The sequence below is a fragment of the Rattus rattus genome, chromosome 18 (assembly GCF_011064425.1).
Source record: "Rattus rattus isolate New Zealand chromosome 18, Rrattus_CSIRO_v1, whole genome shotgun sequence".
Classification (NCBI taxonomy): Eukaryota; Metazoa; Chordata; class Mammalia; order Rodentia; family Muridae; genus Rattus; species Rattus rattus.
This window is the reverse complement of record NC_046171.1, coordinates 47731158-47755598: the sequence shown is the minus strand read 5'-3', so window position 1 is coordinate 47755598 and position 24441 is coordinate 47731158. Positions and strand designations below refer to the sequence as shown.

Genomic DNA, 24441 nt, shown 5'->3' with positions numbered 1-24441 from the left:
GATGTTTTGAGCTAGAACCTTATAGTGTTTTGCAGTTTCTTTGACTGCTGTGTCAATGTTTCCAATGTATCTTCTGCCCCTGATATTTTCTATTCTATTTCTTGTATTTTGTTGGTGATGTTTTCATGTATGACTTCTGATCTCAGTCCTAGGTTTTCTATCTCCAAGTTTTTTTCCAGTTGTGATTTCTTTATTGTTTCTATTTCTATTTTTAGATCCTGGATGGTTTTAATTCCTTCACCTGTTTGCTTATGTTTTCCTATAATTCTTTAAGGAGTTTTTATGTTTCCTCTTTAAGGGCTTCTACCTGTTTACCTGTGTTGCCCTCTATTTCTTTAAGGGAGTTATTTATGTCATTCTTCAAGTTCTCTAACATCATCATGAGATGTAATTTTACATCAGAATCTTTCTTATCCAGTGTGTTGGGATATCCAGGGCTTGCTGTGATGGGAGACCCAGGTTCTGAAGATGATATGTAGCCTTGGTTTCTGTTGTTTAGGTTCTTGTGCTTGCCTCTTGCCACCCTATCTCTGGGGTTAGTTGGTCTTGCTGTCTCTGACAGTGGCTTGACCCTCCTGTAAGTCTGTGTGTCAGCACTCCTTGGAGATCAGATATTCTCTGGCGGGATCTGGGTACAGAGAGCTGTGGAATAGGGTCAGCTCCAGGCACAGACTGAAATGGGAGGGATTCTCTACCAGACTGCTCCTCAGTTCCCCATGTCCTGAGGACTCTGGGCCGAAATATTGCTATTTTTATTTGTACTTTCTTATCTACAATAAAATCTTCAACTATAGACTTATAGTTGATTTGTATTTATTTGATTTCTGTTATAGAATCACCAAATTCGTAAATTACAACAAAAAATTCTTGTTGCCTAACAGTGTCAATCTCAGTACAGTAGCTGTCATTTCTAAATTTGATGTTAAGTAATGCTAAAACAAAATGGAATAAAAACAAATGAAAAGAAAAGAAAATGATACCCACAGGAGACTTATATACAATACAACCAAAGACTTTAGTAAGCGTCTTTGTTTTTCTAATACCTATTATTTTCTACAATTTATTAATTTGTGTTTTAAAACCATAAGACATGTTCAATGTATATGTTAAATTGCAGTATATCCATAAATATGATGAATTACTAGAAACATATTTGTAAATCTTGACTTTTTTTGTGTATGTGACGATTTTAGAATAGCATGAGAAAACTGAGTGTAGTCTATTGTGTCTAAATGTAGGATTCTGTAGAGCCTAAGATATTATTTTATTATCTTTTAAACTTATCTTACTTTCCTCCAGAAATCAAAAATTTCAACGTATGATAAAATGTGGGCGTTTATGAGCAGCAGGAGACAGTCTGTGCTTGTCAAAAGCAATGAGGAAGGGATCCAACGAGTCCTCACCTCGGATTATGCTTTCTTAATGGAGTCAACAACCATCGAGTTTGTTACGCAGCGGAACTGTAACCTCACGCAGATTGGCGGCCTTATAGACTCCAAAGGCTATGGCGTTGGCACTCCCATGGGTAGGTTACTTGGCAGCCACTCTATATTTACTCATTAATCTTAATTGCTATAAGAAGAGTGGAAAGCAGGGATTCTACATAGTTCCCAGACAATTCTCCACCTACTGCATTTTAGCATCTCTTTTTAATCTGTAAGAGCAGGTTAAAAGTTTGGACATATGACAAGGAACGTGGGGGGAGAAAAAGAGCATGATCAAAATACATTGTATGAAAATTTTAAACATTGGACATTTGCTTCCAAATGAACAAGTCAAAAGAAAAATTAATTTATATCAGATATCTAGCAGATATTTTTACTGTACCTAAATTAAAACATCTACAACACCTTCATCTCAAGAAATATTCGATTCTCAAAGTTGTAAAAATATTATCATTGCTATTTTTTGAGACATAGTCTCAGTCTGCAACCCAGACTTACCTTAAACTCACTATGTGAAGCATGCTGACTTCAAACATACAGGTAATACTTCTGTCTTAGCTCCCAAAAGAACAAAGGAGGGGTATCACAAGTACAGATGTAACTCAAAATTCATCTCACCTGGCTTTCAAATATTTTTGTTTTGTGAATGAATTAAATATTGTAAATTTGGGGGATTTTTTTCAAGTATGAAGCTCCCAGTTATCTAGAAAAGAAAGCCACAATTTGTTCCTCAAAATATTGTTTCACTCAAATGAAGTTATTAGTAGTAGAATAATAATTAACAGTGACATATCTAGAATATTTTACACCCAGATTTAACCGTATTTAATATTTTTCTTCTTATATGTGTTAAAAATTATTCCTCCTCATCATAATAAAGTTAAATATAAATAATTTAAGATGGCATGATTTTGCAGTATTGGAGTTCTAATCATTCCTGAGCCTTCATGGAGGATTACTTGAGTCAGTCCTAGAAAAATCTGTAAGATAACACTTCAAAATGAGGATGGAAATGATAATTATAATATAAAAATCTTTTCTTAGAAAAAACAAGAATTTTATAATGTGTATGTCCAAATTTAATAAACATATATAAATAATTGCATTATATAAAATATCATAGCCTATGTGTACATGTAATTGACAAAAAATGGTTCCTTAAAGATTCTCCTGTCTTAATCCTTAGAGCCTATGAGTAAATATCTTAAATGGAAAAATATGCCCCGCAGATATAATTAAATTCAAGTTATTAAAATGGAAAAATTAAACTTGTTTATGATGTGGATCTAAATGTAATCACAGTGCTGTTAGAAAGGCAGACGGAGGCTGAAATTGTATTTGAAATATAAAACAGGAGAAAGGGGCTCAGAAAAGGAAATAGGACCAGAAAGGGAAGAGAGATAAAGTGTCACCTGCTGGTATTAAAAATGGACAAAACAATGTCAGGTTCCAAACTGAAAATGATCGTTAGAGGTTCTGAAAGTCAAGGAAACAAATTTATGTAGAACACATGGGCTTTATGGACACATCTCTCATAGCACTTTGACATCAACAATTGTGAGATGAATAGAGTTTGTGCTTAGCCCACTGGTTTTATGATAATTAGACATAGCTGATACAGGAAGCTCATATTAAGATATAAAAGCAGGGTATATTAACTAAATTATTTTGTTTTAGAAACAAAACAGAGAACATATTCTCGTTGACTTATCACAGCGATAAATAATAATATTTATTTAAAAACAAGGATTACAGAAGAATCAGTTCTGAGGAAGGCCTGTAGAGTATTTTTAATTATACAATGAACAGCTTGTGATCTTTTTGTTTCTAAGCGGTAAAAAGGTGTTAATACATTTTACTGAAGAAAACATAAAGCAATATAAAATTTAATGAATACGTAAAGCTACGTAATGTCACATTTAAAGTTAGAGCAAATACTGTGTACATTGTATGGTAGTTTTATTTCTGAAGTTTTTTGCTGATCTTGTGTCTTACTGACTTTTGTATTGCTGTGATAAAGACCATGACCAAAAATAACTTGAGAAGGAAAGGGTTTATTTCTACTTACAGCTCCACAACACAGTCCATCTCTAAGGAAATTCAGGAAACTTGGCAGCAGAAGCTGATATGTAAGACATGGGAATTATAGGGATGACAATTAGTAAATTGCTCTTCGTAACTTACACAGCCTGCTTTCTCATAGGGCACAGGACCACGGGTCGAGTTTTAGCTGGGCTATCCCTATATCAGACAGAGATCAGTATGTGAGGTTTTATTCTTAATTGAGGTTTTTGCTTCCATGAGGATGATGGCATCACGTTGACATAAAAATACATATTACAAACAAAGTAAGAGAACAAAATAAATTTTGACTATAAACCTGAGTGTAATTTTTCTTTTTTTTAAGCAATTGAACTCTTGGTTGATCAGATCAACCCCTATAATTCTAGAAAAGGTTGGTTATCATAAAATATCTTCATTAATACATTCAAGGTCATGTGTCTGAAAAATTATGGAAGTTAGTTTGTATTTTGGTTATATATAGAATTATACACTTTCTTTGTTTCAACACATTTAAAAATTAGAAAATAATTTAAAAAATGCCCCCAAGTTTCATATATTCTTCTGGAATTTTAGTATAAATATAAGATTAGCAAAATACCTAGACATCACAAATACTATGCAAAAAAAGTTTTTTCTCATTATCATTGATTTTTATTGTGAAATAATGAAATTTTTGAAGTCTGTTACTTCTGAATAACATTAAATTGACTTAATACATACTTATCTTTTTCAGAATGATACAAATTTAAGATTTATTTCAAGTGTATATAAATAAATATTGAAATCACTTTGCATTGAAGGATTTTTTATTTTTTTTAACCTAGATTGCTTCTCTTTGATTTGAAACAACCAAGTTCTTAACTTTAGTGAATTCTCTCTCATATAAATCCAAGAAGAATATCAAAACACTTTTAGAACTCTGCACATTAAGTTTCAGTTTAGATTCTCCGACAAATTTCATCAGGGAGACTTGATATATGAATAGGCAGTTCATACTTGCCTTTTAAACACTCTGCAGGAAAATATTCCAGGTAGGAATTTGTGACTTCCTATTTTACACCTCTGCTACAAGTATGGTTTCATGGCTTATTTATGCTTTTTCAGTTATTAGTAAACACAATGACACACAATTATACTTAAATGAAATAAGGTCTCAGGCAGAATCAGATCCACAGTTCTCAAATAGTTATTTGGTTCCTTATCATGATCAATCACATTGAAGACTATTATTGCTGCATTTACATAGTTTAAAATCTAATTTATCCATAAGCTAACAACAAAAACATTTAAAGGAATATATTTAGGTATGGGGAAAAAAAAACGGTATTCTTTGTTTTTTCTTAGAGAGTTAGAGATAAACCCACAGAAGGGAATATGATACAGGCTCAGGCTATGGAAAATTTAAAGCTCATCCAGGAATTCCCTAGGAGTCTGACTTGTATCTTTAACAGCTATAATCTTCTGTGACAGCATCATATTCTACTGTGATCAGAAAAAGGAGCTTTCATTTTTACTTCCATTCAGTTATTTTTCTCCTCTTTCGTTACTTAGATTTTTAGACATTTTCATGGAGTCGTATGTGTCTGGGGAAGTGAGTTAACAAATAAAACAGGTTAACTCTTTTGAATTGTGAAATCAGAGACGGATCTGAGAAATTAGACTTTGCCAGCCCCTGAATTGAGTTTTGCATTTCGCAGATGCAAACCCGCCAGGCTCCACTGGTGTGCTTCATTTGGGGCCTCCTGCTCCATTCATCACCCTTAGTGTGATGATTACTGCCCAAAGTGGTCTGGGAACGTGCAGAGTGGCTTGGAGAAAAGCTATTTAATTAGGGCAGCTCTGTTTACACAAATACCTTAGCGGAGATATGAAGGCGAAGCAAAATAAGCACAAGCTGCTTTAATTAAGTGTGCGGTGGTGTTAAATCCCTTTCACAGTTTCCCTGACAGCGGCGATATTATTTTAATGTGACATTTAATGTTGGAAGTTGCATATATTTTTACTCATAAAAAGTGAACTGAATTTCCTAGCTCATTCAAGATCTCATACTGTAGAAAAGCTCTCAGAGAGGTGAAAATCGAGAGGCAAATGACAGCAGTTTCCTTACGGAATATTTACAACATGCGAGCAGCTATAATCTTGTCTCTTAAATACACCATAGGTGATAATGCGCTTAAAAAAACCAGAGAGCGTTTTTCCATGATGGAACATTTTGGCTCTGTACCAATTCCATTTTGATGACCAGGCTCGCGAGCTGGAGAAATGAAGTATTTTTATCAGTTAGAATTATTGTGCTTTGCTTGGTTGAGTTTGCTCTGGTACAAGAGTGTCGAATGGACTAGAGGTGCTCAACACTATTGTGTTCTACAGCAGTGAACTAGTGACATGTTCCTTCCATTTGTAGTTTTTCTCACCACTTCCGCTGTATGTGCAATGTGAATCCCCAAGAGGAGCATTTAGAGACCTGCATGTTTGTGGCTCTGCATGTTGTCCATGATGTCAGCAGTCTCTGTGACCTGGGCAGTTCCCCTTTCTCAAGCATATTTAAATCAACAGTAAATTCTAAATAATCATTTAGATAGCTTGACAATCAATAGGTAGTTTCCATCAGTACTAAATTAGTACTGACAAGAAGGGAAACATAGGAGACCTAGCTCCACTCTTACCTGAAGCAGTTGAGGATTTTCCCTCATCTTCCTTGACTCAAGACAAACCAAGACTTATGATTAAAAGATGGAATTTCAAGATTAGTTTATGTGAAGTGGAGCTTAAGAACAATAAGAATATTTTTAAATTATTTTTAATTTACATGTTAAATGGTTTGCTTATATTCTTCCTACTACACTACTTTTCTCAGGCCCATTCTACCTCAAAACTTCATATTCTTTCTCTCTTGGAAAACAAACGAAAAAGCACACACCACACAAAAGAATGTCACAGAGTCCATTTGGTGTTGGCCACCAATTCTTGAGCTTGTGTGCCCTGTCACTCCATTGAAGAAAACAGATTTTTTTCCATGAATTGCAAATAGCTAATTGCTGATAGGTGTAGGAAGGAATTTCTACTAATTTTTCTGTTACGTGTGTTGGGATTTTGCTTGGATTTTACATGTGTAGCTACGTGCATACTGTGATATATAAATTTAATCATGAGAATTTCAAGAAGGAAAGAGACACTTGGGTGGAAAGTAAGACATTCTGTGGACTAAATGTGTGAACTACTCTGAGAGTGGCAATTCATTGACTTATGAGCCATATACAGCTGGATGCTGCCCATGCCTTAAACTCAGCACTTAGGAGGCAGAGGCAGAATGATCTCTATGAGTTCCAGGTTACATAGTTTTGTATGCCAGGACTGCACAGTGAGATTCTTTTAAAAAAATTATTAATTTTTTTTATTCTTTAATCCTTTTTTACAGTCTAGACATCATTCCCCTCCCAGTCTTCTCCCCAACCGTTTCCCATCCCATACTTCCCCCAACACCTGGCTCCAAGAAGATGCACACCACCCCACCTTACCAAGACTTCCCCATTCCTTGGGGCCTCAAGTCTCTTGAGGGTTAGGTATATCTTCTCTGATTGAGTACAGATCCAGTGTGTGTGTTGGGGACCTAAAATCAGCTGGTGTACGTTGCCTGGTTATTGGATCAGGGTCTGAGAGATCTCAGGGCTCCAGGTCAGTTGAGATTGCTGGTCTTTCTATGGGGCTGCTGTCCTCTGGGGCAGAGGGAGGGAGGGACCTGGGTGGGAGAGGTGACAGGGATGGGGAGGGGGTGAACAAGATCAGGTGTAGGGGGATGAGGGAGGACTGAAGCCCTGAGGGCCATCAGAAAGACTGGCAACAGGCAACCTCGGGAGATTGTTTCCCAAAACCAAACAACAAAAATACATAACAGCAATAAACAGACAAACAATTTTTAAAAGCATAGGATATATAGACTTTTGGTAGGTTTTGATCCATCATCTTTGAAAAGATGTTGGAAAATCTAAATGACAATGGTGGCTATTGAATGTCAACTGACAGTTGGGAACATCACAAGGACGTGCAGGTTAGCAAAAGAGAGTCTCACTGAAAGAAATGACAGCCCAAGTGTCTTGCTTGCTTGCAGCAACTTGCTGTTGCTGTGATGAAATGGCAGGAACAAAAGCAGTTGGGGAGGACAGGGTATGTACCTTATACTTCCACACCATAGTCCATTATTGAAGGAAGTCAGGGCTGGAACTCAACTAGGGTATGAACCTAGATACCGGAGCTGATACAGAGGATATGGAGGACCGCTGCTTATTGTCTGTTCTTCATGTCTTGCTCATCCTGCTTTCTTATAGAACCCCAGGTGACCAGTGCAGAGTTGGCTCCATCCACAAGGGTTGGGCTATCCCACATCAATCATTAGTTAAGAAAAATACTACTGAACCCCAGTGAACTAGACTGTTGCGGGGGGCGGGCGGCAATGGGGGAGGGTCGGAGGGGAACACCCAAGGAAGGGGGGGGAGGGGATGTGCCCGGAAACCGAAAGGGAATAATACTCAAATGTATATAAGAAATATTCAAGTTAATAAAAAAAAAAAAAAAAAAAAAAAAAAAGAAAACATACTACAGACTTGCCTGCCGCTCCATCTTATGGAGGCATTTTCTCAGTAGAGGCTACCTCCTCTCTGATGATTCCAGCTTGTATCAAGTTGTCATAAACAAGCCAGCACACTACCCAAGGTGATATTCACATAAGGTTGGTTGATTGACACTTTACATATCTATATGTGAAAGGGATATTGTCTCAATATCAGCAATTTTACGTTCACAGTAAATGTCATTGTGCTGGAGTTCTTGCTTCTCAGTTGGCTCAGACCAAACTCTAGGGTAGGAACTGCTCTCGCCCCTCCCCAAAGACTTATAATTGTTGATGTCATTTTCTGTCTCAACATCAATCACAGTTGAGGATTTTTAATGCACATACAACTATTATATATTTTGTCATTACCATATTTAGCAATTTAGCTATATTATGCTTGTAAAATATTTTGCATTATGAATGTAAAATGCTTGCATCAGTCACTCTTAAACAAGTTTTAACTTACACTCTCTATACTCATCTCAGCTTATACACAACTATGAACTATGTCACTAAGTTTTATGATGGTAATACTCTACCATGACATATGTAAAATATATATCCATTTGTTCTCGTGTGCTTTTTAATGTTAAGTGAGATTTACTGCTTCTTTACTTTTCAATATTAATAAGTAGGAGATGTGTGATTGTTACCAAAGGAGGCACATTGTTTTCTTTTTGAGGCAGACGCCAATGTTTATAAAAATAGAAATCAGTATGAGAAGCATGTTTCCTCCCAGCTCTACTCATCATCCATTTCTAGAATTCCCAATTTATCATACAATAAGTACTGTAATATTCATCATTACAGATGCATGAAATTGCCGGCCTTCAGTCTTTCAGCTTTCCTAAAATGAATGAATACATTTATCTTCATTAGTTTAACATAATGCACAAAAACTAATGAAAATTATTCATTTTTTCTGCAGGTCAAGTCTTCCATTAAAATGCATCCTATTTTTCTTTGGATAAAGCTGCCTAATTTTAATATTACTAAAGTGATCATGCAAGCATGAATTGGAATCTAATAATTTCCAGTAACTAAACTGTGCAGAAAAGAAGTCAAATTACACCTGTAGATACAATGTGCTCCTGGTATATTTTTTTTATGTCCAGATTACATGTCACTGAAAGCAGATGAGAACTCAGTAAGCTTTACCTGCTGCACAGACACTGACAGTCTCAGCATGCTGGAACCTAGGAAGTTTCCAGAGCAGATTTGATGAATTGGGAGCAACAGTGTGAGCAGCCTTCATTAATATTGCAAATACGACGACCAGTTTTACCCAAACTCTGTAGAAACTGGATGAATTCTCATGGAAACAGAGCATTTTATAGATTTTATGTACAAAAAGTCTATCATTCAATTCCTTTACTGTTCTGGGCCATTTGCTTCAAGAACATGAATCCAGGTTATATTTCAAATTATGTAGCCACAGTGAATACACCAGTCATCCTAGGATTCTTAGGACTCACTATGTTAGGTCACTTACTATGCAGATGTGAAAAGACACATCCTTAGCATACTACACGGTACATAAGGCCATCATAATGAAACTTATTCATATTCTAGTGTCACCTATGTGTCCCAGGTGCACCAGGAAGTTACTGTCTTTTTGGCTATATCTTATTTACCTTACACAAGCTTAAACATCTTTTTGTGATGTTAGATAATTCAGTATAGATTCCTCAAATATTTCTTCAAGTAAACTCTATTACACTATTTCATACACAGGTTATATGGACCTAATTGTTTGATAGGCTACAGATAAATATAATTTCTATCCAAAACTTTCTACCGATTGATATGGAATATAGGCATTTAATTTTGAAACATATTTTACCTTTCCTATTGTCAAATCATACATTTTATCATCATAGACTTTTTATCTCATTTAACAATGTATAATATATAAAAAGAAACACTTAGGTGAACAGCCAAGTTGACTGGAAAATACAGAGTTCATATATGCTCTCTACCCCAAATACGCATAGCAATGTATTTGTTAGTTGATTGGACCTATACTGACACATCATCACATAAGCCTTTAGTTTACTTTAGGATTGACCCAACTTTGTGCTGTCATGAATTTGAAGGGCTATGTAAACATTAATTTCATCACTGTAGTATTACTGGGTAGGTTCACTGATCATATTCTGAACTTTGTCTATAAATTTCCTAATCCCCTTGAATTTCTTGGTAATGTTTATTGATTGTTGTAAAACATCTGTATAACCCATATCTAGGCTTTTGTTTAAATATAAAATTTCAATATCTTTAGATAAATGCAAAAGGACATAATTTTTGAATGTCTTGGTAAAATATAATAAGGAGCTTGAGATAGAAGAAGGACATGGTATGTCTTGTTTTTGAAATTGAATATTTGTCATGTAGCTTTTAAACACTACAAAATTTTTAAGCAAAATATGATAGCACAAAAGATGATCACTTTTCCCTGAATGGGTTGGCATTCTGTGATGAAAATATAATAACCTGATTAATCAATTTTCAATATGAAATTACTCTTTCTTGTCATTTATAAAAAATGCTTATATTTTAATTATATTTAAAGACATACATAATGAAAGGAATGATGGATATATTAACTCCTATTTAGGTTTTTATCTAGGTGTAGTTAGAAAAGAGCTCATACAAATGTTAAAGGTATATATAGGAAATTCTGAATTTCAATGAAATATATTAAGGTGATCATATATAATTACTAAATATATTAGATAATGCTGTGATCTATGCATTTATGGTTTATAAGCTTAAGCATATAAATTGTTGAAGGTAAAACAGTAAATAAATATTATTTAATATCTGAATGCATTAACACATATTGTATGTTTATTTTGTGCCAAGAATAATACTAGAAAGACAGATAAAGTATTGATCATTTCATAATTTATGGTCCATCAGAGTAGATAATTATTAATCATATATTGACAGAAAGAACTTCACAAAATAAACTATGACCAACTGTACAGGATAAGAAAACAAATGTATCATATGTTTTCAAACACCATTGTTGCTTAGAATAAAAAACAAAATAATATAAATTATAAGTAAAATTTAAATAATTTAATACAGCATCTGCATTAACATTTCTTCAAAAGGATCACCATGACCTCAGGGATCAGAAGATTCCCCAGTACTGAGAGGCCATGATGTGGTCCTAAAGTTAGTACCTTAACCATGGAAAGGATAGCATGAGAAGAAAAATTTAAAGCTGCTCAAAAACTGTTATCCTTATATTGAACAAGTACATCCTTCCCCATGGGAATTAGAGACTCCATTCATAAAACTGAATATGGCCAGCAGAGCTGTCACTTAAATATAAAACTTGATGATTCTGGCTTTGTTTGTTTTTGCTATCAGAGCTTTAATTATCAAGGCACAGAGTGAGGAAAACTGACGTTATTAAGACAAGCACAGGAATTTATAAACACATTCATCACCCTAGTGTTACATTACATTAATGAGAACTGGAGAAGATTCAGTGCAGATTCTATTGCTGCCTGGCAATCTGAGCTAGATGCCCATAGCCCTCAGCCTGAAGGAGAAAATAAAGTCCTGAAAAATCATCCTTTCATCTCTGTGTACACTCTTGTCTGTATATGAAAATTCATGTATGTATACAGAGAAAATAAGTATTTTCTTTAGAAAAGAAATAAAATGAATGATGGTATAGGCGCTTACTGCATCCCCTCCAGCACTCCCAACGTCCAATCATACACTAAGACTTAAAGGAACTCATGCTTGAGGGTTATATTTTTTAAAACAGTTTATAGACTAACATCCCTCAGAAAAGAAGAATGATTACGATTACAGGTAATTGAACTCTTTGAGAAAAGTATTTAGAATTCTTTATGCTAAAAATCATGGCATAGTCACTTACTCATACATATATGCAAACTGTTAGAGTCCAAAAACACACAGTATTTGAATAATCACAACTAACATTAATATGTGAAATTATACATTCATACATTAACATTGATTCATGAAAATATCCTCTTGAACCCAGAAGAAAGAAGTTCTACTTGACTGTTATCTAAATTTGCAGCATGACGGGCAGAAAGCATAATCATGATATCTAGGTAAATATAAAGTAAAGGAAACTGAAGTCCTTTGTGAGTATAAATTACTTGTCATGAAATCAAGAAAGAACCAAGATGCTTTGGACATTTAGACAAATGTCCCAGACTTTAAGTGTTATTAGTGGATGGCAGCTACAAATTTTGATGTTTTGTTTTTCATAGAATTATTTAGTTAATCATGGTACAGATACATGTTTGCATTTCTTGTTGCCCAAATAGAAGCATTTCTGGAATGCTTGGTGTGGAGACATTGGTGGTACAAGTACACACTGTGTGATGATTCATAGACATGTGCAGAAAAAGATGAAAATGGAGCCTAATGCCTAGAGCTCCGTCTCCACATGTAAAGGCAGGATTTAGGATGGAGACAGTCACAGAAATCTCAGAAGGAGCAACACATTTGTAATTATTGTCACTAAATGCTGTAGATATAAATAAGTGGTAATTATTCTCCTCAAGGCCAAAACAATTAGCTTAATAGGATAAAATTTTTAGAATTACTAATTGATAGAAAGAAAAATATCATCGCTTAATGATGGTTTTTGGGTTTTCTTATTATATTTATGTATTATAAAGAAAAGGAATACATGATAATACAATTCTGCTTCCCCAGCTGAATGAGTTGGTTCCCATTCCCATCCACATTGTTAGACCTCAAACAAAATAAGTCGACTTCTTGTGTAGAAATATAGGAATATAATCCGTGTGTAATACCTCAAGAAATTTTGAATGAGAGAATATTAAAAATCCATAAAACTGATGATGTCACGTGGTAACCTTCATAAAGCGATAAAGATCTTTAAAAAAAGAAGGAAAAGAAATATATATTGTAAATATGTTTTCTGTTTTGCTCTATCTGTTTAACATGTAACCCTGTGTTTTGTTAATCCTTCATGTGAATTTACAAGTAACATTTTCTTTGGAAAACAAACCAAGATTCTTTCATTAAAATATTTCTTTAAAATGAAATACAAATGTATATTTTCCAAGACAAAAGATAGGATTGAAAATTCAGCTTGGGAAATGCTGTCATGATATCTAAAGAAAATATTTATTGAAAAGATAATTTCTAATTAAGGTAAATAATATCAACTTCTAATATGAAAGTAAAGAAGTTCGAAAGTTGTGGTGACACATGCTAGTGATCTTAGCAACTTAGGAGTCAAAAAGGATAGAAGGTTATGAGTTAGAGACCAGCCTGGGCTAAAGGAAGAAAACAAACATTTAGTAGGAGGTTGGGGAGAGATGTCAAAATGTGATATCTTTCATGAAAACATAGCAGCTACTACAAGTTGTCATGAAAACAGTTTCCTTCCTATTGGTAAGTGTTTGTCAGTATCAAAGTCATAGATGTTGCCTTTATCTGATTGTTACTATATTATTGAGGTCCACTGAAGGAGCATGATGATAACAATTGTGTTTGTACAGAGGAGAGGGCATTGGAGCAAGTAATCCAATAAATCATTTACTGCAGGCTTAGATTTTAGAACAAACTATGCATTAAAGGAAGAGAAACAGGCATGAAGAAAAGCAAAAGAGAATTGGAAAAGATAGATGTAAAGACAAAAGAAAGTGAAGAAAAAGGATAGGCCGAAAAAGAAACAAAAGAAAAATAACAGGTAAGGATAAAGGAGGGTAGAGAAACAGGGAGGGAATGCAAGGAAAGAAGGAAAGAAGGAAGAAGGAAGGAAGGAAGAAAGGAAGGAAGGAAGAAATTGTCTCTCTTAATAAAGTCATGTTAACTCAAGACTTACAACAGTTTTTGTTTTGTTTTGTACTTTTTTCTTTTAATTAATTAATTAATTAACTTTGCATAATGCTCATTGTGCCTCTCTTGGTAACCCCCTCCCACAACCTTTCACCTCATTTCTTCCTCCCTTTCTCCTCTGAGCAGGTAGGAACCTCCCTGGGTATCCCCCACCCTAGGGTTACCTAGCCCATCAAGTATCTGTGACACTGGGCACATCCTCTTCCACTGAGGCCAGACAAGGCAACCCAGCTAAAAGAACATATATATATCAGACAACATTAGAATGGCTCCCACTCCAGTTGTTGGTGACACACATGAAGGCCAAGCTACACATCTGCTACATATGTGTGTTCTTGGGTTGGTTGTTCAGTCTGTGAGAGCTCCCGAAGTTCAGGTTAGTTGACAATGTTGGTCTTCCTGTGGAGTACCTATTCCCTTTGGAATGGCAATCCTTCCTCCTATCCTTTCATAAGAGTCCCCAACGTGTGGGTATGTGCATCTGTGTAAGTCAGCTTCTGGGTGGCACATCACAGTTTACTCTTCCTACAAAGCTTTACTATATGATAATATGTATCTGAAAATATTTTAATGAAGTCATAATTTTACATAACGTTACTTCATAAAAATTTATTATTTAAGACATTATGAATAGCATTGTGGTTGTGCAAATGCTACATATGAGGCTTTTCTTTGTGCATGCATTCATTGTCATAGCATTTAGAATATTCTCCCATTCAATTTCTAAGCAGGCACTATTCTCTTTTTTGCTTCCTAGGTCAAATAAAAACAGGTATGCTTAGAGTGGTTTGATGAGAGACTGAAATGGTCTGTCCACCTTTTGTGAGGACTCAGTTTAAATCTCAGCTTACAGATCAAAATACTTTCATGGAATAAACATATATCTATACCTTCTTTTTCATGACCTTGTTTTTCCTTATCTCTCTCTTCCTTATGTAGAATAGGTAAAAAGCATGTATTTTGTTAACTTGCAAAGTGTTAATTTCTAAACTACAAAGCCCCTGCAGTCTGTAGAATACATGTAAGTAACAAAGGGAGGTCCCAAGAGAAAAACTATAAAAAGAACGAATGATCAAAAATTTCATGAGGAAGATATAGAGACTAATTTTACCTTCAAGAAGTAGTTGCTTTATTCTAAAGGAAATAAAGCTGGGAGCATCTAACCACATTTAAGTGTAGAGTTGTGGGTGAAATGTTTCATAGAATCTCACAAATGATAAAGGTATCTGACAGGTTAAATGAAACTGGAAGTAAGGCCATCTTGTGACTATAGACACCAATGAATCTCAGATATTTGTGTCTTCTTTCATTCATGCATGGTTATGTGATCTTTGTTCATTAGAGATTTGACTTTCAGATGAGAGAGCATTTGTTATGATAGACACATTTATGGATTACTCTTGTTTTCTAATGAAATGAAATGGGATGAAAATTTTGGAAATTAACCTCATGCTGTGTTTGATATGCTAGGGAGGCAGAGAAAGGCTGATTTCCCATGTATAGGTATAGGGTGAGGTAGAGGTAGAGGTTGAGTAGAGGAGGTCGAGGTTGAAGTATAGAGAGATGAGATAAGTGGTCAACTATCTACACCTATTCCTTATAGGCCATCAGATATCTCTGTATGCCAGACTGAGGAGGGCAATGTAGAGGTGGGGATGAATAGTTTCCACGGGGTTCTGGTCTGGCCAGGAATTGTGGGAGTGTTAAAGCCCTTAGAAGAGAGACAAAGAAGCTTGGTTGGCCTGCACGGGGGAGGTAGCCAGGGTGTAAACTGTGGTGCTCTGATGTGAGCCTATAAAGTCAATGAGAGCCTGGCCACCTTGGCAGATCCAAGATCCAGTGGAGAATGTTTTAGTAGGAAGAAGCTTTCTCCAAGTGTAATAGCTCAGTAAAAATAGCCACTCTCAGACAAACCTAAGTGAAATAATTTCTACATTGCAGTCTATGTGAACAGGGACTATATGAATTTTGTGTAGTGGGATGGAATCTGTGCAGTGTTTTCTATTGGTTGAGTTTGAGATATTAATGCTGCTCTGCATGGAGGACTCCAGGTACTACACTAAATGACTGACTGCCCATGGTCTTCTTAGATGGGTTTCGTGGGTGTATGTTCCAGAGAAGCTACAGGGATGGGTAGAAAGCAGTTCTACTCCTGCATTTCTCAAATCTGTGAGATTCCTGTGGTTTGAGCTCACTCAGCCTTTCCAGTTCCTATGCCTGCCTGGTGGCACAGCCCACTTGCCCTGCAGATATAGATAATTAGATGATACAAATGTTATAGATGATATAGTTATAGACAGATAGTGATAGAGATAATAGATGTCAAGATTGAGAAGGTGGTAGAGATAGAGAGATACAGATAAAAAGATAAATAGAGATAGAAATGATTCTTTTGTGGAATAAGCATTGTATCTAATGTGCACCAAGCTAACCTTCAATGTACTCAGCTCCTTAAATTCATGATATACTCTGGCCTAGTCTATGGCTTAGCTTATATATTTTTTTATTGCTTTGATAGGATATTCTGACAAAAAAAGAAAGAAAAGAAAAGGGAAGGGAAAGGAAGGGAAGGAAAGGAAAGGAAAGGAACGGAACAGAATGGAATGGAATGGAAAGGAAAGGAAGAGATAAAAAGATTTACTTTTCAGAGACAGTACAAGTGTAGTTTATCACTAAAGCAGGGAAATCTATAGGAGCAGGAGCTTGAACTGTCAGCACTGGGTCACATAACTTCCACAATAAGGAAACAGAATAATAAATGCTAGCAGCTGACTTGTTCTCTCCCTCCAATTTATAAAGTCCAGGATCCCCACTTAGAAAATGATGCCACCCATAGTATAAGATAGTCTTCCTATCTACTATGCATTGATACAAACATACTACAGTAGCCCACAGGCATACCCAAAAGTCCTGCTTCCAAGTGATTCAGTATCTCTCACATTAATAATTGACACTGAAAACTTGAGCAAAACCTGTAACTAATTTCTGTGTACTCCATCCAAGCTAAGTGGATGGCTGTACATGTGAATGAAGAGAATACTGTTCTTTGGTTTTAGCATATTTTTAACATATGTTTACAAAATGGTATCTCAGTCCACATTTGAGTTTAACTGGTGCCTTAGGTAGAAATACTCCCTAGAAAACAGCATGTCATGAATCAAAGAATTAATAATTTACTTTTGAAGCACTTGTCTTAGTTACTTTTCTATTGCCAGGACAAAATACCATAACCAAAACACTTATACAGTAAAATGTTTAACTTGACGCTCATGGTTACAGAGGGATAGAGTCTACAACCATCAATGGAGGGGCGTGGCACCAGGCAGGCCTGGCACTGATGCGGGGTCTTAGAACTTACATCCTTTTTATCCTTGTTAATGATCTAGGAAGACTTTTAAATATTCATTCATTCATTCATTCATTCATTCATTCATTCATTCATTCATTCTGTGGCTTTTTGACACAGGGTTCCTCTGTGTAGGCCTGGCTGTCCTGGAATTCTTTTTGTAGACTATATTTGCCTAATCAGAAATCTCTCTGCCTATGCCACCTGGCGATTGGGTTGAGCACACCAGCACTTCCAGTTCTTTTCATTTTTGAAATTGTCGTGTAATTGCAACATTTCTCTTTTGCTCTTCCTCCAAATCCTCCTGTAAACTCCCCTTGCTCCCTTTTATATTAATGACGTCTTTATTTGAAAACATACATACATCACACAAATTTAGAAGGTAATATTTGGGATTATACACATATATACAAAACTAATGAAAAGAGAGTTTGCCTCTTGGTCAACAAGCATGATGCAGAGACAGCTAACTGGAGCTAACTAAGGCTTCTGAAGCCTCAAAGCCTACTTCCAGGGACAAACCTCCTCCAACAAGATCACACCTCCTAATCCTTTGCAAATAGTTCTGCCTACTGGAGACAAAGTATTCAGTTCAGGAGCCTACTGGAGCCTGTCTGGTTCAAAACAACACATTACTCTCCTTGGGATGAGGGGTTTCCAAAAGGGGAACAGGGAAAGGCGATAACATTTGGAATGTAAATAAAAAAATATCCAATGAAAGAAAAGAAAAAATATAAAAGTAAGTGCCCAAGTTAAATCAATAACAGTTAACAAATTAATATCAGTTATTTGTTCTCATTGATTAGCTTCTTATCTCATAGCCAAGTATTTTGTAAATATTCAAAGGGAAGCCTACTAACTTTGTAGGTGCTATTAAAACAAATGTTAATTGTACATTCCTATGATCAAGAAAGTCTGTATCCTGAGGCGGGTTTGCAAAGGAGGATTTGAGTATTCACATTCATTGCTGGAAAGAGGAACCTGATGAAAAGTAGATTGTTTACATTTATTTCTTGTTTGTCCTTGAAAATTACTGGGACTACTGTATTTGAAGATTCTAGAAAAAGATCACAACACAGATTACTGAGTTTGGTAAATTGTCAGGAATGTAATAGTCTCTGAGTTCCTTCCTACGTGGTCAGCACCCTCCAAGCTAAGTATTTTCTACATGCCTACTTACCAAATAGCAGCTCCTCATAAATCTTGTTCATAATTGTACTTCTGAAGAGGAAACTATGCCTTCTCACTTGTAGATATGCTGTTCCCACAGCCTCTGTTGGTATAAAACTATTTCTTCAGACACTATGTTGCTAATTGAAAGTCAATTTGATAAAGTACCTTTCTGTGAGGCATTTCCTTTACAGAGATAAACAAAACAAGAGTTCAGATTTTTATATATCATGATAAAGACTTGTTTTAAAGAAAGAGCTAGCCAGCTAGGTTTGGTAAATCTTAATCTCTCAAGTGCACTTTAAAAAAGAAAACATCTGTATTTGTTTTTTTAAAGTTTATGCAAATTATTTTGGTAATATTGTTTTCCTTATCCTAGCTCCTCAGATTTTCCCTTACTTCCTTACCTACCCAACATTATGCTATATCTCTTTTTAAAAACATTCTTTCCCAACAAATACCACAGCACTTGGCAATCCAATAACAAATGATGAGCCTTCCAACCAAGCACATACATACAAGTACTGTATTTGTGTATTTAGAAACAGGCATAAACATACCTGCACGTGTACATGCACATGTGCACGCACGTGCACACACACAAACACACACCTGTGTGACAACAATTAATGAAAGTGAGGCCATATATTTGACAGAGAGTAAAGAGAGGTATATGGGTGAGTTTGTAGAAAGAAAACAGAAGGAGAAATTATGCAATTTTAATCTGAAAGATAATAAATAAATTAGTGAAAGAAGCACCCCTTTCAAAAATAAAAAATAAAAACTCAGACAAAAAAAATAAGACTAGGAGTCTTATTTGTCATCCAACTCCTACTCATCATTGTATCTGCTCTGGAATGTGAGTGATATGTCCACTATCACTTCACTAAAAAAAAAAAAAAACAATCTTCCCTCACCCAGCATCTATCAATTACAAATAGCTTCTTGGCAAAGGACCCAACTGCTACTTTCTCCTTGCCCGTGTTTTGTCAGGCGTGAGCATGTGCAAGTGCTATACAGGATGCCACAGTGTTTGTGAGTTTGTATGCATATCTGTTCTGCTGTATGTGGAAAATGCTTGTTTCTTTTAAGCTGTCCACCATCTCTGGTTCTTAGACCCTTTCTACCCTCTCTTCCCATACATCCCTGAGCATTTAGGAAAGGATTATGTTACAGACATCCCTTTAGATGCTGAGTACTCCAAAGTTCCTCATACCTTACATGTTTTCTAGTTGTGAATCTCTTAGTTAATTACCATCTACTGCAAAAGAAGCTTCTATGATAAGTGTTGAATGATAAACTACTCTATGGATACAACAATGTCATCAGTGGTTATTTTTTTGCTACTTAAATTTGATACAATAATAATAGTAGATGTTTCCTACGTCCCGTGACATATGCAGTATGACTTTTTTTCCTTGATTAAGCAGCATGACATATGGGATATATCTCAGTGAAAATGTATATATCCAATTTTATTTTGAGATCTTTTATAACATTTGTGCCACTATTTCCCCAGTGGGCAAATCTCAAAAGCAGGATTTTTTTAAAATGTATCTTTCAGTGTTCATAATTGGGTAAGATTTATCATTACTTTTCTTCTCTGGTAGCCTGTATCACATCTTCTAGCACAACGAATAATAAATAATAAAAGTGAAATTTTCACTTGAGGATTTTATGACATAAACCTGTGGTACTTTTTAGGAAAAAATGCCTTCCTGACAATGTGGAGAGTAACCCCTAGCCTGTGACATAGGTAAAGGACTGTGTGAACCCTTTGTCTAACAATTTAAAGAGATGTAGCCAATTCCTGGCACTGGCATTTTTATTTTGTAGCATGCAATGTTTAGTTGGGGTGCCCCATATTTTAATATATATATATATATATATATATATACTTATATTTATATATACATATATGTATATATATACATATGTGAGTCTCTTTGTCAATTTGTCTATGTCTTTCTGTCTGTCTGTCTGTCTGTCTCTCTCTCTCGTGTGTGTGTGTGTGTGTGTGTGTGTGTGTGTGTGTGTGTGTGTGTATGTGTGTTTTAGGAGGCTTCAAAAGTAATCGTTAAAACGTCCTATGTGTTAGTTGTCCTCCACATATTCTCTTCTCCATTCTGCCCACCCATCCTCTTTCCTCTTCCTTGGACGATCCCTTCCCTCATCCTCACTTCTAAATGGCTATGTAACCTCTCTCAGTATTCTAAATAAAACATACATATCTAAAGGATAAAAACTAACATCCACACACCAGAAAAATTCAATGTTTATATTTCTGGATCTGGAAAAATATATTGATACAAGGATTCACAGAGGTCAGGATGGCCTTGAATTTACTCTATAGCCTGAGACGATTGATCATAAGTTTCTGATTTGCCTCTCTTCACTGGAAGAACAGTTGTGTATCTCCACGCCAACTTTATCATTTTAACAGAGTAAGAGAGGATCGCGCCTAAAGTTTTCCTTTTCCTTGACTTTGTTAAGCATTCTAATAGGCAGAGACATACATAAATCACCATTTGCAGCACTGAATTAAACCTTAAAGTTTTAACATTTTTCTGTATCAGAAAAGCTGTATAGGGTGATTCGTATCCCTACCCAAAGAACATAAAATATAGTGCTCTTAGAGGAAACTTTAAAGACAAACTCTTTCAGTAGGAATAAACAAGACCTGTCCTTTGTGGCAAATGTTGAAAGATAAAGGTAGTTTGATACTTTTGGTTATGCTCTGGTCATCCTATTAGCAAGATCATACTTACCATGTAATTGCTTATATTTATCTTCATAATCACACACACTAAATTTTGTTAATATTGTTATCTCAACCATAAGGAATACTATCTAAAACTTAAAACTACTAATAGCAATTAAGAAATATTAACACTATTGGGCTACAGGCACCTAAATTTATGAATGATGTTGCCATAACATTTTTTTTTTATAATCCAACTTTAAGAAACCGGTAACACTTTATTGACATCAAATAGGAAAAATCAAATGCCCAGTATCTACACAGTATGAAATGCCATTGAAACTCACTTGCTAATAACCATGGCAACATTAATTTACTGGTTTAAACTAGAGGAAAGATTTTTCTATGACTTTCCTAGAGGTGGAGAATGCTAAAAGCAGCATTCTTGTTTTCTTGCCTAGGTGTTTCCTGAAAAAAACTCTGTACACTAATCCATTTTCTTTAGTGTCTTTTGGGTTAATATCTTATTAATTGACCAATACTCCCAAGTCTTTATTTCATTTTCTGTCATCCAAGTAAGATTTCTTGTTTGCCTTTGTAATCTAAAAAATCCAACATTGTGTAAAAAAAAAATACACTAACAAAGGTCTAGAAAGCCTACTGGCTTTAGTTATCTTATTAAAATTCTGATTATTGTGGCTTTTTTTTTTAACGTTGTCCATTGATACTAGGAAGCATTTGTAAATTGTCTGTTCTCTATTCATGATCTATAATTGTAAAATTCTGTGTTCCTTGAAATAGTTAATGCATGTTCTCTTTTCTCAGGCTCTCCATATCGAGACAAAATCACCATAGCAATTCTTCAGCTGCAGGAGGAAGGCAAGCTGCACATGATGAAGGAGAAATGGTGGCGGGGCAATGGCTGCCCAGAGGAGGAGAGCAAAGAGGCCAGTGCTCTGGGGGTGCAGAATATTGGTGGTATCTTCATTGTCCTGGCAGCCGGCTTGGTGCTCTCAGTTTTTGTGGCAGTGGGAGAGTTTTTATACAAATCCAAAAAAAACGCTCAATTGGAAAAGGTAAATGTCACATTTTTGCGATTTAAAACACTGATTTTTCTTCTGATAAAACACAAGTAATCTGTTTGCTTCTATTTTCAACCAAGAGAGATGCTTTGAGCTGTGGCTTTTAATTGTCTCATATCATTCATTCTATAACTAAAATATATATCTTGTGAAATATATCAGTATATTTCACAAAGACTCATGATCATCATCATAATCTTTAAATTTATTGATAAAATGTTTAATTGTCAGTTGCAGGAAAAATAGATATCAGTCTTATTTAGGACTAGGTAAAGAGCAACATATAAAGAGAAATATATATATATATGCATATATATATGTATGTGTATATTTATATTTGCTTTAAGTTCAGTGCTGTAAAGTTAATGAAAGGATATTGCTACTGAGGGAAGAAAAATCAGAAATGGTATTAAAAAAATATAAATGCTCTGCCCGAAACATTCTCAGGTTTTAAAAAAATAGCAATTTGAAGCTAGATAGTAAATACAATTTAACTGCAGTAGAATTACGCTCAGATGTTCTGATTAGAACGATTTAGCTTGATTTATGAAAGCCATTACTAATTTTCCAAATTAATAAGTATATGTAAATATTGTAGTTTTGCCACTGCATATTTTTCTCAATCAGTCTTTTACTTAACTATTTTCAAAATCTTTATGTAAATATGTAAAAACCACAAAAGTGTTAATATGATTTTTCTTTGTACTTAAATATATTTAGTCACTTGTGCAAATACTTTTGTATTCTAGTCTGAAAACTTTGTGATCACTTAACTTCTACATTTCTAGTTCTACAATTTCTTTGGTTCTATAAGAATCGAGAAAGACATGGAAATCCCACAGATAGCACACATTGCTTCTGTATGTTCAACTACATCTCAAGATTGAAATGAACAGCATTCTATCTTCTTCTAGTGCTGTGTTTAGTTTTCTGTATATAATTGTCTCGGTTTTTGTTTTAATAAATGTCTATTTTTCAATACTTAGTCCATGCCTAAGAGTGAGATTGTCTCTTTAGTATTAGAAAAGTTTATGAAGTTTTATTGTTAAAAATACAGAGCAGAAAAATGGTATTTAAAATTATAGTAGGAAATGGTAAAACATGTGAGATGCATTGTGCTAATATTCTTTGAAATGTACATACCAGAAATTATTTTTGTAAAAATACAGTTGACAAATATCTTCCTTTAGTTTGGATGATTTAATGTTATAAATTTTGACCCACTCTTGAGCCTTGAAATTTAAATATACAATGTCTTAAATTTTTACTTGATTATAGTACTTGACACCTTTTTAGTCATCTTTCACAAATGAATTTTTGATAACCCCATTTGGTCTGACATTGCCATGTGTAATTTTTGAAAATTTCAGACATTGTTAGAACTTATGTTCTCACAATATTAAGGCTGTATAATTTTGGAAGCATGGCTAAGCCAAATTTGTTATGTTGATATAAGTTAGTTACTTGGAAGTATACTTTTGTTACTCTGGTCTTTTCTATGATGTGAAAATGGGTTTGAAAACAAATCAAAATGACTAACCAAATTTTTTTAAAAAAATCATCAAGATATTAAGAGACATTTTCAATTATTTGCCAAAACTGGTTTTTGGTTACTTAAAAAAAACCCATATTTATGAAAGAGTATTGGATTTTATAGTGAGAGTGTGTAGCCATCCATGTGTAATGATTCTTTTAACTCTATCGTAGTATTAAAATAAAACAAATTGAATATAGACACTATTGGAATTGTACTGTAATTATCTCATTATCTCTAGATGTTTCTTCATTTGATTTACCTAAGATGTGTTCTTATATAATTAAAAAAAATTATTCTTTTCCATTAAAACTCAAGGAGTGTGGTTATTTAATTTTCAAAATATATCTACGTGGCTGTTATTAACTCTAACGGATTCAGTTGAACTCTTCAAGATATCTGGCTTCAGAAATATGTGAACTTATTATAACTATTAAAAATTATGAAATAAATTCATATTAATTGACATGTGCTGGAGAACATTTGGCCATGATAACTGATTCTCACAGAATCTGCATTAATTTTATAATGGACCCAGTTTTCTCTAACTCTGCATAACCTGGTTATAGTTGCAGGGTTTCAGCTTCTCTCCAGTTTACTCATACCTCCAATCACTTTA

At 34.7% G+C, this 24441-nt stretch overlaps 1 protein-coding gene across 5 annotated transcripts in view; it reads left to right on the top strand.

Moving 5' to 3' along the window:
- The window catches only part of Grik2 (glutamate ionotropic receptor kainate type subunit 2), a 658152-nt gene that overhangs the window by 621567 nt on the left and 12144 nt on the right, over positions 1-24441 (top strand). For all 5 annotated transcript variants that reach the window (XM_032889127.1, XM_032889128.1, XM_032889130.1 and 2 more), the window contains exons 15-16: positions 1300-1525; positions 22032-22282. In XM_032889127.1, coding sequence (XP_032745018.1) covers positions 1300-1525; positions 22032-22282 — 477 coding nt within the window. The remainder of the gene's footprint in view (positions 1-1299; positions 1526-22031; positions 22283-24441) is intronic.